Source organism: Silurus aristotelis (assembly GCF_946808225.1).
Source record: "Silurus aristotelis genome assembly, chromosome: 8".
NCBI classification, from domain to species: Eukaryota; Metazoa; Chordata; class Actinopteri; order Siluriformes; family Siluridae; genus Silurus; species Silurus aristotelis.
In genome coordinates this window covers 8,100,761-8,119,954 of record NC_139581.1, presented here as the reverse complement: position 1 = coordinate 8,119,954, position 19,194 = coordinate 8,100,761, and the positions used below count along the sequence as shown (strand labels likewise).

At 38.1% G+C, this 19,194-nt stretch overlaps 1 protein-coding gene across 1 annotated transcript in view; it reads right to left on the bottom strand.

The window, feature by feature from the left end:
• The window catches only part of clstn2b (calsyntenin 2b), a 286,166-nt gene that overhangs the window by 48,040 nt on the left and 218,932 nt on the right, over positions 1-19,194 (bottom strand). The window contains exon 8 of the mRNA XM_083547861.1: positions 18,845-18,966. Within this exon, the coding sequence (XP_083403987.1) occupies positions 18,845-18,966 (122 nt within the window). The remainder of the gene's footprint in view (positions 1-18,844; positions 18,967-19,194) is intronic.

The following is a 19,194-nucleotide window of genomic DNA, read 5'->3' as shown; positions in this document are numbered from 1 at the left end:
CCAACTCCTATAACATAACCCCTAATTTTTGAGGTGCTCTACAACAGAGAACAGCAGTATAACTCCACCAAAGTTGTTCTTCTTGCATGTAAAAATCTTCAGTTTAAGTGATTTGTAATTGATCATTGGGAACAATGGTGTTGTTGGTAACAGTGATGATCAGTGATTGGTCATTGGGAATTATGCTTATCAGTGGTTAGTTGTTGGGAACTATGCCGATCAGTGATTGGTTGATGGGAACAATGCTGCTCAATGATTGGTTGCTGAAACAATGTGTTACTAACTGGTTGTTAGGAACAGTGCTGATCAGTGATTGCTGTTGGAAACTCTGCTGATCAGTGATTGGTTGATGGGAACAATGTTGATTAGTGAATGATCGTTGGGAACAATGGTGATCAGTGATTGGTCATTGGTAACCGTGCTGATCAGTGATTGGTTGTTTAAAACAATGCTGATCAATGATTGGTTGCTGGAAAAATTGCTGGTTACTAAATGGTTGTTGGGAACAGTACTGATCATTGATTGTTGTAGGGAACAATGGTGATCAGAGATTGGTCATTGGGAACTATGCTGATCAGTGATTGCTTGCTGGGAACAGTGCCGGTCAGTGATTTGTTACTAGGAAAATGCTGGTTACTAACTGGTTGTTAGGAGCAGTGCTGATCAGTGATTGCTGTTAGAAAGAATGGTGATCAGTGATTGGTCATTGGAAACTATGCTGATCAATGATTGGTTGCTGAATAAATTGCCGGTTACTGACTGGTTGTTGGAAACAGTGCTGATCGTTGATTGTTGTTGGGAACAATGGTGATCGGAGATTGGTCATTGAAAATTACGCCGATCAGTGATTGCTTAATAGGAACAATGCTGGTTACTGACTGGTTGCTAGGAACAGTGCTGATCAGTGATTGCTGTTAGAAACAATGGTGATCAGTGATTGGTCATTGGGAATTATGCTGATCTGTGATTGGTTGCTGGGATCAATGCTGGTCAGTGTTCAGTTGCTGGGTAGAATGCTGGTTTTTGACTGGTTGTTGGTGTCACTGGACTATGCTGATCAGTGATTTAGCACTGGAAACAATCAGTGATTTTGCCACTGGAAATGTAAGATCAACATAATCAGGTTTGTGCACTGGTGGAGTCGAACAAACCTGCTCTCTCAACTCATAAACCCAACAGCAGTGATGTGAGCTGGAGAGCTGAATCAGGAGAGTAACTAATATCTGCTTAAAGAAATTTGTCACTGGGCTGTAGATTTGACACTAATTTAGCAGAAGGGTTCAGGAGCAGTTGGAATTACTTGGAATGTAATTCTACTTGTGTCTTTGAGGTGTGCTTGTACTGCTGCCATCCCGAACTGTATGCTGGCAGCCCAGGACAGCTTGCTGTGTTACATACAAATCCGTGTGTGTGTGTTTGAGTATGTGGGCTGTACTGCAGATGGAATAGGTCATTAAGTCTAGCGGAACTGATTGTAAACCTCTCAGTCCAGTACACACACAAAGCGAGAGATAACAGGATGGAACGTACCGCAAGACAAAATGGCTACACCTTATCTTTGCAATCTCGGTCACATCTCTGCCCTGTTCCTACAAGACATCAGTTAATTTATCTTTCATTCAATTCTCTCACAGCCACACTTTTCATCACAAAAAAAAAACCTACACTCTTTCATACTTTCACCCACTCCTCTCTGTGCGGGCATGTGGGCACTCTGGCATCCAGAAGCTTGGTCAAAAGCTCTCTTTATTTACGAAGGTTGTTATGATTGATAGAGGTGTTCACTAGATCTTGAAAGGAAGAGCAGTTTGGCAGAACTCTTAAAAAATTGCCTTCACTTACTTGACACTGGTTGGCATGGGTTGTTCTACTAGTAAATAGCTGCTGTTGACTCAGAAGACAGATTTCTGACTGGAGAAAAACTTAAACTTGTGGAGGAATTTCTAAACATTTTTATTCCTAAGTTGCTAATGAAATCCTAAAAAAATAAATGTAAAATATATTGAAACATACCCTGAATGAAAGGACATGCATAGTGGTTTAAGCCATCAATAAATGGTGATTAAAGAAGTCAAAAGGCCTTCATCAAGGAAGTAGTAGCCATCCAGAAAATGGTTACTGGTTAAAGCTCTGTTGGGCTCTTGAGCAAGTCCCTTAACCGTCTTTACTCCAGGAATGCTCATGGATCATGGCCCGGAACACCAAACCCAGTTTCCTAACAAGCTCGGAGATGCGAAGGAGGAATTTTACTGTGCTGTAGTGTATGTTTGACAAGTAAAAGACTCCCTCCTTCCTTCTTTCTTTCTTTCTCCTCCAAAAAAAACGATCACAATAAAAATACAATTGGGCATTTAAACATTTTTTTATTGCCTGCATGTCTAAGCTTTAAACCCCTACCCCCACTAGATAATCCCCCCTTCCTTATGATGACATCTATTTTCAGTCCTCTTTTCCTCCTCTATGTGCAAATCCCTTTTTCAACAAAACATCCTCAGAAGTGTTTTAATGATGTACATATATTAGGTACCCTATGCCTTCAACTACTTCAGTTGAAAACTGAACTTCACTCGTCCCTTGGGATTCATTTATGCCACTTTTATGAACAATCAAGTGCCTTTGTGGTCCTCAGATCTTTATTTTTGCGTAACTCTTTATATACCTGTCATGGTAGTTGTTTGGAAGAAATGCAGCTGTAAAGGGTTCAAATTTTGGTCATTCAGAATGCAGTTAAAGAAAACGCTGTATCTACTACAGCTGTTATAGTAACTATAAGATTTGGTAAAAGCGTAAGTAGTGCATGGAATTACAGACAGTTATATATCTTATAGTTATATATGCCAACCAGGAATAACTTTATGACATTATAACATTATGAGAGGTGAAGTGAATAACACTGATTATCTCTTTATCATGGCACCTGTTAATGGGTGGGAAATATTAGCCAGCAAGTAAACATTTTGTCCCCAAAATTAAGGTGTTAGAAGCAGGGCAAAAAGGCAAGTGTAAGGATTTGAGTTTGACGAGGGCCAAATTGTGATGGTTAGACGACTGGGTCAGTGCATCTCCAACACTGCAGCTCTTGTGGGCTGTTCCTGGTCTGCAGTGGTCAGTGTCTATTAAAAGTGGTCCAAGGAAGGAACAGTGGTGAACTAGCGACAGGATCATGGGCAGCCAAGGCTCAATGATGCACATGGGGAATGAAGGCTGGCCCGTGTGGTCCGATTCTAACAGATGAGCTCCTTTGGCTCAAATTACTGAAAAAGTTACAAAACAAAAAACAAAAAGAATATAAACTTTTAAACAATAAGAATATGGATAATGTGGTGCAGAAAAAAAAAGTCATGAATTCGATGTTGGCATGAACAGGGAGCATGGGGCGATCTCAGTAAGGGAAATACATAAAAAGAACTTCAGGAAGTTATGAACCAGGAGAAAGGTTTCTATAGAAAAGAAAGGTCTTCTTCTGATGTTGTCAAGAAGAGATAAATGGGATCGAGCGGTTGATGGAATGTGATCAGAGGAGTTGAGCTTGCCACCTAGGATCACACCAGAATTCTGTCTCTTGTGTAGGTTGGAATTTGAGGGCATGGATGGTGATTGACAAATCCAGCATAGATCAGGGTTTTTCTTGTTGAGGTTGAGTTTCATTTGACAAGTCTTCAACGGGGAGGAAAGGATCTCCGAAAAGCATGTTTGATACCTTCTCAGTGCCTTTGAGGTGGATAGAGGAAAGAGAAGAAGTGTGTGCCATCATCATAGCAGTGCCAAGCTTAAGAGGAAGGGGCAGCTTGAGAACAATGGAAAAAAAAAACCCAAATCATACATTTTCAAGGAATGTAGAAAAACAGATACTAATTCTTTGATTCATCTCAAATAAATGGTTAAAGATTACACAAGTGTAACCATTGTGTATGTTATTGAAGCTAAACATGAATTTGTTAGCTGATTACTGCAGACAACATGCCGATAAGGCTCTCCAATGGGAAAAAAAGAAAGAAATCAATAGACAGACCGACAGAAAAAAAGAAAAAATATAAATTATAAATGGTTGGCCTCTTCCTGCCTCCTGCCAAACAAATTGTGTTCTTACGTATCTGAAAAGATGTTCTTCATTTTCAAATAATTCATGCATTTAACAGTCACTTGACATTCATCTCATTTCCAATCTGTCCCTGTCTCCCTGTGCTCCGATTGATTTTCTGCCGTGGCTGATATGAATAGGGGAGCAGTGTGAATAAAAGAGATGCACGATGATCAATATGACAGGCCATAATGTGTGTATCCTGCACTGAGAGCGGTGCATGCTAATACTGTAAGAAAGGAATAGAAGATTTATTTGTGGCTTCCATTTGAAGAAACACAAGACAAACACACATACACAATAATTTTACACTAAAAGCCTCACTTTATGTGTTCCACTTCTGTGCCCAGCCCAATTCACAATCTTAAAGCCCATCATCTTACATAATTAGCGTTTACATCTGTAGCTTCCATCCTAAATTTACCATTGACTCCCACCAAAGACTCCCAAATTTTTCGTTTTTCTGCCATTTCCTTCTCATTTGATTTAATTTGTTGAGGTGAAATCAAGATTACCAAAAGTACCAATCATCGCTTTTTTAGTTACAAAAGCTAAAGTGATTTCCGGCCTGCTCAATCAACCTCTTTGTGCATGAATGTGAGCAAAAACTGGTTTAAACGTTTGCTCTTTTATATTCATAGTAATGACTAGTTTTTAACAGTGAAAAAAAATGAAAAGCAGCAAAATGGCTAGTTAGCAGATTATTGTGTTTATAGGAAATATGTACTCGAATTTTTTTAGTCAAAAATGCTATGTTTTTTTCCTGTATGTACACAAATCTAATGCTATGGGCATAATATTTTTTTTTATTTTGGATGGTTTACGCATAACTGATCTTGCTGTTTCACTGGGAAAACATGTGTTACAGGCTAGGCTGTACATTAACAATAAATAGATAGAATAGCATATTTTAGTCTGCTTTATCAGACCAGATGTTATGTGCAAGCAGTTTAGAGTGCCTTGATCTGAGCATCAGGGTGGAATGGGGAATTTAGCAATGAATTGCACGCAAACCATAATTGAATGATTTGATATTTATATATTTTATACTGAATTATAAAATAATTCTGCAAAGTATGTACAAAATGTACACCAGAACGCCACTGAATATATAATTCATATGAGGACAAAAACCTTCCCTATGTCATCTCTGCATGCATCCCTGTATGCTTTTATAGTACTAGCATTGTATAACACTAACAATGTTTACATTGTCAACTGTAGCTAGTTAAATTGGAATGTGTGTATGTTTGTGCATGCATCCTGGTCTCGGTAATGACCATGCAAGTGAATGTGTGGATGTCCAACCCTGCTTGTTGCGAGTATGCATTTATGTGTGTATGTATAATAAGAGTCCTAACATTTTTAACCATTTCTGGTTCTGGTGAAATGTTCCAGCATAACAATGTGCACAAAGCCAGCTAAATGAAGATATTAAATGGGTTTATGGGGAAGATCTTGAGTGGCTTGCTATAGAGCTCTGACATCAACCCTATTGGACACCTTTGGGACGAATCTGCAAGCTGACAGCACCCCAAGCCTCCTCAACCTACTGTACATCAATACCTGACTTTAATTACACCCTTGTGGCTGAATGATCACAAATCTCCACAACCACACTATAAAATCTAGTGGAACATCTTCCCTGAAGATTTGAGGTTATTCTAACAGCAAATAGGGACTAAATGTGGAAGGATTTATTAGAAAAGGACATATTAATCCTATAGCCGGGTGTTGACAATCGTGCATGAAACACAGATTTTTTTTTTAACTCTATGCTGAACTGCTAGGGAATTCATTTATCTGGACTACTTGTTTTGCTAACCTCAGTTAATTTCTATTAGATTTTCTTTTCTCAAATCATTTTTATATTAGCTAGCAAACTCAGAATAGGTACATTTTCCAATCAACAGAAGGGCACCGGGACCTTACAAATTGACTGCAACTGAAAGCACACCTACTTACCCACTCCCGACACACACACACACACACACACACACACACACACACACACACACACACACACACACACACACACACACAAACACAAACACACAGAGAATGCAGGTCAATTTAAGGGGAGAGTGCCTGAAGGTGATATGTTCTCACTATGTGCTCAGTAAGAGTAGACTGCTGAATCAATTGAGGTGCTAAAAGACTTGGAGCTGAAGCCTGTTTAAAAAAGCAGAGCAATTCATCAGTGTGACAGAGCGCTAGAGAAAAAGAGAACGAAAGCAAAGAAAAACAAGGCTGCCTGTCTAGATTGGGTATGCAAAATAAAGTAGCAGTTTTGTAATAATCGTTGTGTGTGTGTGTGTGTGAGTGTGTTGTGAAGGGCAGTGAAAAAACACAATACGACTATTTTATATGTCTTACTGTGGGTGATAGATTAGGGTAACAAAAAGAAAGGAGATAGAGAGTAGGTCTAAAAAATCCTACCGATCTTTTGTTCGGGCCATTAATTACCATCGTGGAGGAGTGATGCAGGCTTTAGTTTCTGTCTTCCATAGAAACAATGTTTGCAGCCCTATTTTATACTGTAAAAATCAATAAAACCATTGCAATTTATACTGAAAAAATGTATACGTATACTGGCCAAAATGTATACTGTGGTGCCTCAGTGGTTAAGATGTTTAAACCTTTGATCAGAAGGTCATGAGTTCAAATCCTAGCAACACTGCTGGGCCTCTGAGCAAGGTCTTTACCCGTTACCTGCTTAATTAAGATGCAATGCTCGCAGGCATTTTTATTTATTTTTTTTTTTTTTACTGTAGAAATCAATAATTCTGATATGTTTGCAAAACAGTGACAGTAATTGATACTGTGGTACTGTGGTTAAAATGTCAGACTTTTGATCGGAAAGGATCGAATTAAAGTTCTAATCTCAGTGCCACTTCTGGGCCCTAAGGCAAGGCCCTTAACCCTCACCTGCATAGGTATATAAATAAAATGATTGTAATTGGCTCTGGAAAAAAGTTGTCTGCTAAATAAATGTAAATCTATCATTTCAAAGTAAATTCTCAATTCTGATTGGTCTAGATGTAAACAAGTTCTTCTTTACTACCAGATAATTCACAGGGACTGTCATATCAGATGCTTTGCAAGTTTTCTGTGAAAGGTTTAGTACCTTTTTTGTGAACATACTCTAACACAAAGATTCAGGCCTGACGGATACACACACACACACACACACACACACACACACACACACACACACACACACACACACACACACACACACACACACACACACACACACAAACACACAAACACACACATAAGAATCGTATTTGCAATTTTACACAAATAACTGCTGCAAAATCACCAATTTACATATACAATATTTGTTATTACGATATACGTAGATACGCATCTTTGCACTTTATTTCATGTTTACCTCTGTGTACTGGTCGGTACTGCTATTGTCTTATTATACAGGGTTGATTACACTTACCTTGCTTGCATATGTGTGCTTAATGTAGTCCTGCATGTAGCTCTGCTTATGTCTTAGTTATGACCTCTGTTGGTCAGTCTACCTTAGTCCAAGCACCTTAGTCCTTGGAGGAATATTGTTTCATTGAAGTTTATACTGTATACAGTGAAAAGACTTGGCTTTATTTCTGTATTGGTGATTTGTAACAGTCAGAGGTAAAGTTGTTACATCATGATTTCCACCACAGGAACATTAAAAGGACGAACACAAAGATTTTTTAACTGATTATGGTTCCCTGGTGGTCTAGTGGTTAGGATGCGGCGCTCTCACCGCTGCGGCCTGGGTTCGATCCCCGGTCAGGGAACCAACCCCAGCCATTAGGGTTGCACAAGCCTTAGTGCCGTCCCAAGCTCGGATAAATAGGGAGGGTTGCGTTAGGAAGGGCATCCAGCGTAAAAACATGTGCCAAATCAAACATGCGGATGGTCCGCTGTGGCGGAGAAAGTTTTTTATATGGAAATAAAAGTAGATGAAGTGTGGATGTCTATTATTAATAAAATACAAATTGTTAGCTTTTTTCCAGATTGTTGCCTTATGAAAGAATAAAAGACTTCAGTATGTGCTGTTATTGAAGATTATAATAGTAAGTTTTCTACTTTGCCCAGTAGACCAAACATGACCTGCACTTGCTCATAGAAACATGCCTGCTTCTTACATTTAATCGTGTTTATTACTCAGAAACAGTTTTTTTTAAGACAAATAAAAAACATGACAATTTCACACCAGTTCTTAACTAAATAATTTTCATTAGCAAACCATAAAGAGTGATTCGAAAGTCATCCATCCAAATAAAATACTTGGTTTATCCTGACTGTGGGTTTACGCGCCTCAAGACAACGACCATTGTTCCTGTGCCAAAAAAGTCTTCTGTCTCCTGCCTCAATGACTATCGTCCCGTCGTGCTCCCACCAATTTTAATAAAATGCCTCGAGAGGCTCGTCATGAGGCACATCAAGACCCAGCTTCCACCCTCACTGGACCCCATGCTGTTTGCGTATCGTCCAAACCCCTCCAAGGACGATGCCATCTCAACAACCCCCCATTTGGCCCTCACCCACCTGGACAACAAGGACACGTATGTACGGATGCTGTTCATTGACTCTAGCTCAGCGTTCAACACAATCATCCCTCAGCACCTGACTGAGAAGCTGAGCCTTCTGGGCCTAAACACCTCCCTCTGTAACTGGATCCTGGACTTCCTGAGGGCTGTGCGCTCAGCCCACTGCTATTCACTCTGCTGACTCACGACTGTGTAGCAATGTACAGCTCAAACCACATCGTCAAGTTCGCAGATGACACAACCGTGGTGGGTCTCATCAACGACGAGTCAGCATACAGAGAGGAGATGCACCATTTAACAGCCTGGTGTGGAGCCAACAACCTGTCTCTGAACATTGAAAAAACCAAAGAAATGGTTGTGGACTTCAGGAGGGAACAGAGCGCCCATTCTTCACTGATCATCGATGGATCCTCAGTGGAGATCGTCAAGAGCACCAAATTCCTTGGTGTTCATATGGCGGATAACCTCACCTGTTCACTCAACACCAGCTCCATCACCAAGAAAGCCCAGCAGCGTCTCTACTAGTGTACCACTGTGTATAGTAGAAATCACTATAAAAGCCTCTTGACGTTGCTGTGAAAACCTAAAGTTTGTCATTTTCAACATTCTATTTGAAATCCTGATTTTCTACCTGAGTTGTTACTGAACATACTGTATAACAAGCTATAAAATGATACAAATACAGATAATACACCTTTATTCGTCCATGCAGCTAAAAATTAGACATGGAAGGTGTCCTGGCAAGCTTTTATAATAAAGAAACGAATGCAGTTATTAATGTGAATGTGCAATGCTGCACGGTGCATATACAAGGTTAATTCAATTTATCCTTAGTAACCGCTTGGTCAGAGTCACTTGGGTTCAAATAATAATACAATAAAAATTAATAAATAAATGATGGCAAGTAAATTTTTATTTTCCTCTGTAAGTGGTCGAGTGTATTTCTATCGATTGTATTACCTTGTTTCTTATTTCATATTACCTCTTTTCTGGATTTGCTGTTTTTTTCCTATTTAGTCCAGATTCTGACCTTGATGGATTACCAGCATGAACGATTCAGCTATAGAAGTCTACATAAATTGGAAACTTGAAGTTTACCTTTTTTCAATTGGGAATAAAATTACATTGAAAACCATAAGGCTACTAGATTTAGGGTTGTGCAATAAGCAAGTCATTATCATCCTCGTTTTCATTTCACTCACCTCAAAAGCCAATGTCTGGTTTATATTTAGGGTGAAAGTAAACGGGTGGGAAAAAAAGGTAAAGGTTTCATTTTTGTTTGCCTGTTTTCTGAACACTGCTGTGGATATGTGGGTATCTTTTAAAGCCTCCACATTACACCCTATCAGTTCTGACTCGACATCGATTTGCAGCCTAGTGTTCAAAGTGTTTGATGTCCTCATTGCTATTCTGAGGATTGAAATGCCCCTTAGCCCTATTGTGAGCTCCTCCTGTGTCTTTCTTTATCAAATAACATAACATCATCACATTTAGCATCACAAATGTAGGGATTATAGATTCGGTATGTGTGTGTGCCATGTTTTTATATCCTGCTAGGAAACATCCTGATAAGGATAGGAATATGTGGAATTAGGAATGACGTTGTGGTTTGACATCCGTCATGTTGAAAAATAATTCTTTACAAAAAAACGATTCTTTACTATCTATCTATCTATCTATCTATCTATCTATCTATCTATCTATCTATCTATCTATCTATCTATCTATCTATCTATCTATCTATCTATCTATCTATCTATCTATCTATCTATCTAACTCTATCTATCTATCTATCTATGCACTTAGCGCAATAATAATTATATTCATGGAACATTCTCATAAGAATAGTATGTGTGTATGAGTGTGTGTGTGTGTGTGTGTGTGTGTGTGTGTGTGTGTGTGTGTGTGTGTGTGTGTGTGTGTGTGTGTGCTGTACAATTACCTGGTCAAGGTCTGACTTAAGATGGAGAAATTCGTATGTGGCTGAATGGGTAAAGGTCATATGCATAATCATGTATAGACACCCTGTAACTGTTTGTGTGCATTCACATGTGTGTGTGTGTGTGTGTGTGTGTGTGTGTGTGTGTGTGTGTGTGTGTGTGTGTGTCTGTGTGTGTGTGTGTGTGTGAGCATGTGCGCATGCGTGTACACAGGAGTTAGTAATTCTCTCAGCTTCTCAATTTTCGGCACAGTGGGAAGAAAAATCCAATATCCTGATGATATAGTCTCTCTTTTCTCTCAATTCAGTATAATTCAATTCCATTGTACTCAATTGCAAGTCCTTTACTGGCATCACAAAATCCATTTGGCTTTGAGAGTGTGTGGAAATTAAAGGACGACAATAATGTTAAATATTTGAGTTTTTGAAAAACGGCAAAATTGACGCTCATTGATGTAAATGCATTAGTGTACCAGAGAACAGCCGACGGCGGCATGGGGAAAGTAAAAGGATGGTGTAAATGGGCTTTAGTTTGGCAGCGGCAACTACAAAGGACCTACAAGTGAATTAGTAAAAAGACACCAATCAGTTGATTCAAATTAGTGCTTTGAGATTTTTTTTTCCTACTGGGTCTCATTGAACAACTTTGCCTACTCAGCATTCTGCACAAAGAATTTGATTAATCAAGACCATGAAGACAATGTGGGTATATTTTGAACCACTCTTGACCGTGTGTACTGTAGAGAGAGAGCAAAGAGTATTTACAAGCTGTTTATGAGTCACTTACTGTCAATCATGTCAGCATAGTAGAAAGTAATTGAATAAATCACAAAATTGCTTGAGACAGATTACATCGATTCATTGTACAGTAAAATCATATATGAACATGTATAAAGAGTGAATTTTAAATAGATATTTCGCCTGAATATTTTTATTGTCTCACATAGCTATGTGGAGGAATTGCATTTTTAAGGAGCACAACAATAGCTTGAAATAGCTTCAATGAGATATCAGATGAGATATGGCATTTTCTACCCTAATACTAATCGAGTAGTGACACGTCTGCTGTGCATTCCTATCGCTCACGTCACAATGAATTATGTTTCTGAATGAACATAAAGTAATAATGGATTTTACACCATTGTACCTAAGCTGAGGCAATAGTGTAGACCAGGCCAAAAAAAACATGCTTTTAAAAGAAAGTTGTTTACCTTATATGGTGATTTGGACTATGTAGATGTAAATGACCGTGAGTATGCACAAGCACAGCGGTATAGAGTGTGTAGGATTTATCAATGTCAGTTCAGCAAAGCCATGTTTAGGCATGTGTGATAAATGCCAGTGTTCTTGTGCATACTGGTGGTTCTTATGCACAGAATTAGAACTTGTTTGATAAATGAGACCCCTGCTTTTTGTTTGCTATCCCCTTGGCTGTGTTGACTTTTTAGCACCGTTGTCTTTAGCATTGTTTTAGCGTGTATTGGTAAATTGCTGATTAATTGGCGCAGGTGTGTAGTCACAAGAGGTTTAGACTTAAAGTTTATACCAAGGCACCTGGCTTCTGCACTGGATAATTAGAGAGTCTAACTCTAGTTACCCTTTTAACCCTGAACGCATCCCAGCCTCACTCCAGAATAGACTTTTTCCTTCCTATGTATCCAAAATCCCCCCCCCCCCCCCCCACCACCACCACCTAAAGGCACTGATTGAGCCCGGCGCCGCACCGTGTTCATTTCACAGCTCGACTTGACCCACCATCCCTCAAGATTTGAAGAAGACATACATCAAAACATTTCCGTCCTGGCACCCAGGTGGTGGAATGAACTTTTGAGCTGAGAAGCTGAACAGCTGAGTCACTGGCTGTCTTTTAATGAAGACTAAAGACATCCTCCTTTACCAAGCACTTAAATAAGCGAGAAAAATAAATAAATAATTTAATACCTTGACATGTTCTTTTTTTTTTGTACTGAACGCCTCGTATTAAATACTGTATTAAATCATCTTTACCAGATCTGTTTTTTCCCCCCATTTATTTATTAACCAAACAAAATACATTTCAATTCTGAACAGTAGCTTTGAAGAAACACTAATTTCTATTCTCTATTATCGCTAATATCACAATTTTCCATTTATTTTTGTAAATAGTTTCCCAACTTCAAATGTTAGTTATTGTTAAGAATGATTTAATTAGAATGTAGCACCATTACGCACCATAGACCTCCAAATGAAATGGTATAGATGTCACCATGTGATCAATTTATATTCCCCTGTGGCTAAAATTGCAGTGTAGAAGTGCAGTAGAAACCTTTTCACAGTAGAAAAAAACTACGTATTGATAAAATGGTCAGGGAAGTTATTGATGGGGAGCATTGCCAACTCACGGATCAATCCCGAGCTCGAGTTACTGCCTAAACATGTTTTGCACGTTCTCTCCATGCTTGTAATGGTCTTGTTGGATTCTCTGTATGTAGACACATGTTTTCTGTATACATTATATTAGAATTAATTAAGTTTACATGAAAATATTTCCTAAAATTAAAGTCGAAATTAAAATTAGCATATTATAGGGCAGCTAAAAATAGCTACATTGAATAAATGCTTTTTAAAAACATTGAAGGTACACTGGTACGTTAGATTACAAACTGTAGATCAGCCTACAACTGTTGAGAGCATTTTTCTTTATGGTAAAGACAAAGCAAACCTGGAAAAGTGCTAGTTTAAGCTCTTCTCAGCTTAATCGTGTTTAGTAATTGGGGGATATCTAATAATCCCACTCATGTTCATGGCAATGGTCGAAACATTATTTACAGCCAAATCAAGACCTACTGCACAAAGAACAAGGCTTGGATTTCATGCACAATAAGTATGCAATAATATGACATAAGAGAGTATAGAGACACAGAACAGGTGAACACAAGCAGGTAACAAACCAGTGACAAAAGAGGGCTAAGGAGAGGGCTATAACAATATATAAATGAGATTATTATCTAGATACAATGCAATAGCGATAAAGAATAAAGCAGCTACCAATGTGATGCGATACAATTCACCTCTATACTGATTGCAAATTTAATTAAATTCTGCACAATGCAATTCAATGCAATACGATGCAATTGAAAAAATATGCTATGCAATTCAATAGGGTTCAGATAGTTCGCTTTTATTTCTTTAGTTCAGACAGACAGTAAATCATACATTTACTTAAGTGCCTTCTGACATCTAATGCATGGTCTTTTTACAAACAGGCCTCTGTAGTGCAAAAAAAAGGAAAGAAAAAAGAATAAAGATTAAATAACACCAGACATTAAATTCCCTAATCTGTCTCCAGGAAGATGCAGCTCTACCTCTGCCATGTTAATCTGTATTGTATGTGACTCTCGGGACACGCCTCGGTCTCCGTAGTTTTGTGATACGTTATATTCACGTAGCAACAGTGGTGCTGAGAGAACGCGCCTGAGAAACAGTGAGTAGAAATCAATCTACATATAAAATATTGGTTACAAATAAATACAAATACAAATTTTACAGCATCTACTAATAATTCTATTTAAATAACCAACGCATCCGATGCACTCTTTTTTAAATCACATCATTAACTTTTTTTTGCTGATTGCACCGATGTGAATTTGTGATAATACTGTTATAATAATGACAAAATATGACCGATGTATTTGTTGCTCTCACATTCACTATGCCCAGAAAAGGGGAATTTGTGACTGCAGTTATAACAATTCTGGCTGCTGCGTTTCAATTAACATTAACAGCTACAATGTTATATTATTTTACAGATCTCATAGCTTTTGGATGTTTATTGAAACTCTGTTACTACTCTGTTTTGGAGCAAACAATCACTCTACCAGAAAAAACATAAAATCACCTACTCGAAGTGTGTTTAAAAACACCACAAACACTACAGTGGGTATGTAGGTACCCTGCAAGGAACAGCAACTCCAAGCATCCAAGCATCAGATCCACATTTGACCCTACCCTGGATAAAGCAATCACTACAGATAAACAAATGAACAGAGTGATCATCTGTAACTGTGTAATGCTCTTTTGTTTTTTTTTGTTTGTCTGTCTTTTTTCTTTTCTTTTTTTTTTTTTACCAATTACATTCCCTTCACTTATATTCAAGGAAGTTTATATAAGAACAAAACAAAAAACAAAATTTTTGATTGTGAAATTTATTAAATGTTAAAAAAAGGGTTAGAAATGGCTCATGATTATTTTCCTTACTCAGCTCCTGCTATTGCAGAGCTTTTATATGAGCTCAGGTGCTATTTTTTTAGCTGCTTCCGTAATTTGATTGGCCTTTTTATATCAGTAAGATTAATGGATATTGAACAATTTCGTCCTGTGTGCGTGGTCTGCAGTTTCTGCGTTATACTTATTGCATGTTCTTAGAATCCCGTGCATGCAGGGACTTTGTGTGCCACATTTTTTAATTGGTACGTGGACTGAACACATCTTTCTCTCTTGATCTCTCCCTCAATCTCTCTCACACACACACACACACACACACACACACACACACACACACACACACACACACACACACATACACACATACACACATACACACATTCAATCCTCCACTTCCCCTCCTGCTGGACTAAGTGCCCATGTAGCCAATTTAAAATGTCCGTGCATGTGTTACATTAACATGGCTCCGGCTGAAAAGAATATACATCATCAGGGCGAAATTACGGCGGCTAATTTACAACAGTAATTGCCATCATTTTCCTTCTCTCATGATCAGACGCTGACATTTGAACAAATCCTCGTCTCTTTCATCTGTGCCTGTGCATGCGCAAGGTGGTTTTGTGGAAATTGATTAGTGCAGGCTGACAAAGGGAGGACAGCAAGATGGAAAGACAGAGAGAGAGAGAGAGAAGAAACGGGGAAGAGAGACAGAAAGACAGAGAGACAGAAAGAGAGAAGAAAGGGTTGGCTATACTAAAGAGGTCATTTAGCTTTAAAGATTAGGGAGGCGAGTGAAAGATTGAGGACTTAATGAAAGTTTTAGCCCTGGAGCTTTCTCAATCATAACACGGAGACAAGAGAAAAAGAAAGGTTACAAAAAAAGAATAATCTCCAGGAATAATATTGGCTGATGCAATTTTATATATTAATGATAGGAGGAAATAATTGATTTGTTCACGATTTTTTGCTGAATTTTCCTTTGCATCGTTCTTCATTAATGTATAAAAACATTATCGATATAACGTCAGATGCAGAAGCTTTTTAAATTGCAAATGATCAAGATTACAAAATATCTAATGAAAAATATTGATTGTATAATTATACAACTCTTTGAGGATAAAATTGCATTTACATATTTATTTGGTCAAATGATATATTTTATTCAAATATATTTTATTTAAAAAACACCCTGCCACTATCCTTTGCTGTTAATTCAGGCACCATATATCATTTATTGTACAAACAGTCAAGCATGGTTTATTTCTCCTTAATTTTATGTGGAGAAAAACAGGGCTGTAGGAAAAAAACATATAATAACAAATAGCAATTTACAGAACACTAATAATAAGCAGACTGAGTACGTTTTTTGCCGAATCAGGAAACTGTTTTTGTGGATTCCTAATAACATTTTATTCCATCTTCATCCAAGAACGATCAGAAAAATCCAGTGTTGTCAGAAACCTGCTACTGGAACATGGTGCTGTCGTGTGTATAAAGCCTTTAAATGCCATTATATTGCAATGCCTGTAAAAATTTTCCTCGGACAATCAGTTTTAACAATGATGGAGAGTTCTACAACAGTATTTTTCCGGTTTACTAATTTGATTGGACATGCGGGGCACTGCACAGTGTCTGCATCACTCTGTGTGTCTGTGTTCACCAAAATAGCAACAAAAAAAAAAAATTGAAAATCTAGAAACAGTTACACTGAAACTATTGATATATGTATTACACAGCCAGTCAGTATTTCCACTGACATGGTGCCAGGCAAAGTTCTATCCAACAGTGGCCTATTCAGGTGCTATTTAACTTAACAGAGCAACAATAACCAAAATATCCACCCATGTTTTGTCTGAAATGTCTTTATTGGACATTTAAAGACAAGGTAAGAAAAGCATGGTTGAGATGGTGTGGACATGTGCAAAGGGGGGACATGGGGTATATCAGTAGAAGAATGCTAAGGATGGATTCATCAGGAAGGAGGAAAAGAGGAAGACCAAGCAGGAGGTTTATGGATGTGGTGAGGGAAGACATGCAGGTGGTTGGTTTGAAAAAGGAGATGTAGAGGACGGATGATCCGCTGTGGCGACCCCTAACGGGTGCAGCTGGAAAATTAAAAATTGTGTCTGAAATGTCAGTTACTCAATATTAATTTCTTGTCACATAGAAGTACTATCCTACTTTCAGTCCAAAGGTTACAGCAAATATCACAATGTCTTATGAGTCATATTCACAACAGCATCCCTGCCTGTGGAATATTGCTTATTTGCTATTTTAGAATAATAAAACAAAAACATCTTTTCTATTTTCTTTTCTTCAGAGATTTTATAGCTAAAATCACAAAGCACAAGCAGGTTTAGGGTTAGGCTCAAATCTGGCAAACCCGATCTAATGCAGATGCACACAACTAGTCTAAAAGCTTTTTGTTAAGCTTTAAAATAAATAAAACCCCAAAAAAGTGCACCTCTTATTCATCTAGTATCTATTGATATATACAATATCTATTGATATATTAAATCCCTGATTTACTGTACATGCGTTTGAATGTTGATTAGCCTGAAATAGTCGGTAAAAAAGTCACACAGTAATCGTTAGCAAACTTAAGCTCTAGTACTACAGTGTTCGTATCACTTAAAAGCATATAATGAGAGAGAGAGAATGACACGTTTTATCAGTAATGTGTTTAGAAAATGCATTATTTACACATTAATTACATTATGGTACATTGATTTCCCAATGCACCAAAGCATTGGGAAATCGGACTTTTCCCAGACCTAACTTTTCCGGGTATATGTGGTTTCTTCCCAAACTGTTACCACAAAGTTGCAGGTACACAACTGTTGTATAGGATGACTTTTGATGTGGTAGTGTTCACTTAAACTAGGAGACTCAAACATGTTCCAGCATGACAATGCCCCTGTGCACGAAGTCAGTTCTATGAAAAGATGCTTAATACATGATGTTGGTGTGGAAGATCTTGAGGGGCCTGCTAAAGAGCTCTGTCTTCAACCCTATTAAACACCTTTGGGATGAATAGGACATCCATACCTGATTTTACTAACAACTTTGTAGCTGAATGAGGACGAATCTTCACAAGCACACTCCAAAATCTAGAGAAACATTTTCCCAGAAAAGTGGCGGTTATTATAATAAATATAAAATAAATATGGAAAAAGTGTCCTCAAACTTCTGTAGCTCTAATAGCAATACTATTTAATAATTTAATGTTTATAATCAATACTTTAAAAATGTAAAGAATATTATAAGGTTTACAACAAAAATATTAAAAGATTGCTACAAACTTCTTACTTTCATTGCTAGACCCACAGCTTAGCAATGTTGCTAGCTTTAATCAAATAGTATACAAATTTTACCACAGCTATTTGGCTAATTTTATACAGAACTCATTATCCAGCTCATCTGCTCATTAGCTGGATGAATAATTAACATAATTAGCATAACTTTTACCTCAAAGTAACTGACATTGTAGAGCTAAATTAGTGAACTAGCAAACTTAATACTGTTATGCTAACTATTGTAATGATAATATGATCAGCCTCCTGATTGGTAAATCACTGCTTGTGACTGCTCGTTGTCAATATTCTAAAACCAACAGACCTTCAGAGACACACACACACACACACACACACACACACACACACACACACACACACACACACACACACACACACACACACACACACACACACACACACACACACCAACAATGCTGACATGTTTCTCAATATATTGGGTTTTTGTCCTTGTCCAATCAAAAGTCCAGCTCTGTCACATAAAATGACCCATCATACCATTCTTTCTGAGAGGACTCAGCAGTCCACCCATGACCTCTGACCTGTGTCATCCCTCAATTCTATATCCTTTCCTTTTTTCCCTTTCATCTTTTTTTATTTGCTTCATGACAATGGTTCACAAGGCCAGTCGCAGATACACAGACCAAAAAACAACAACAACACACACACACACACACACACACACACACACACACACACACACACACCATCTTTTTATCTCTTTTGCCTTTCTTTATTAGTCTCTCACTCTCACCTGTTCCAGTTTCCAGTGAAACTCGGCCGGTCTGAATGAAGAGCTCTGGGTGTAATCCCTTCTCAGTAGGAACACCAGTCTGCAGTTGTGCACATACAGAGAGTAATGATGCCTGTTCATCTCTGTGGGGAGAGAGAGTGAAAGAGAAAGAGAGAGTGAAAGAGACGGAGGGAGTGTAAGAATATTAATTATCATGCAAGGTCAGTAACTTGAACTCAGTAGACATAAGTGATAAAGTGAACAGGGCCGAAGGAAACTGCTGATGTATTCACCCTCTCTCATATTCTTCCCCTCCTCCTCCCTCCTGCCATTCTCACTTGTTTTTCTCTCCTCAGCTTTCTTTTCTCATC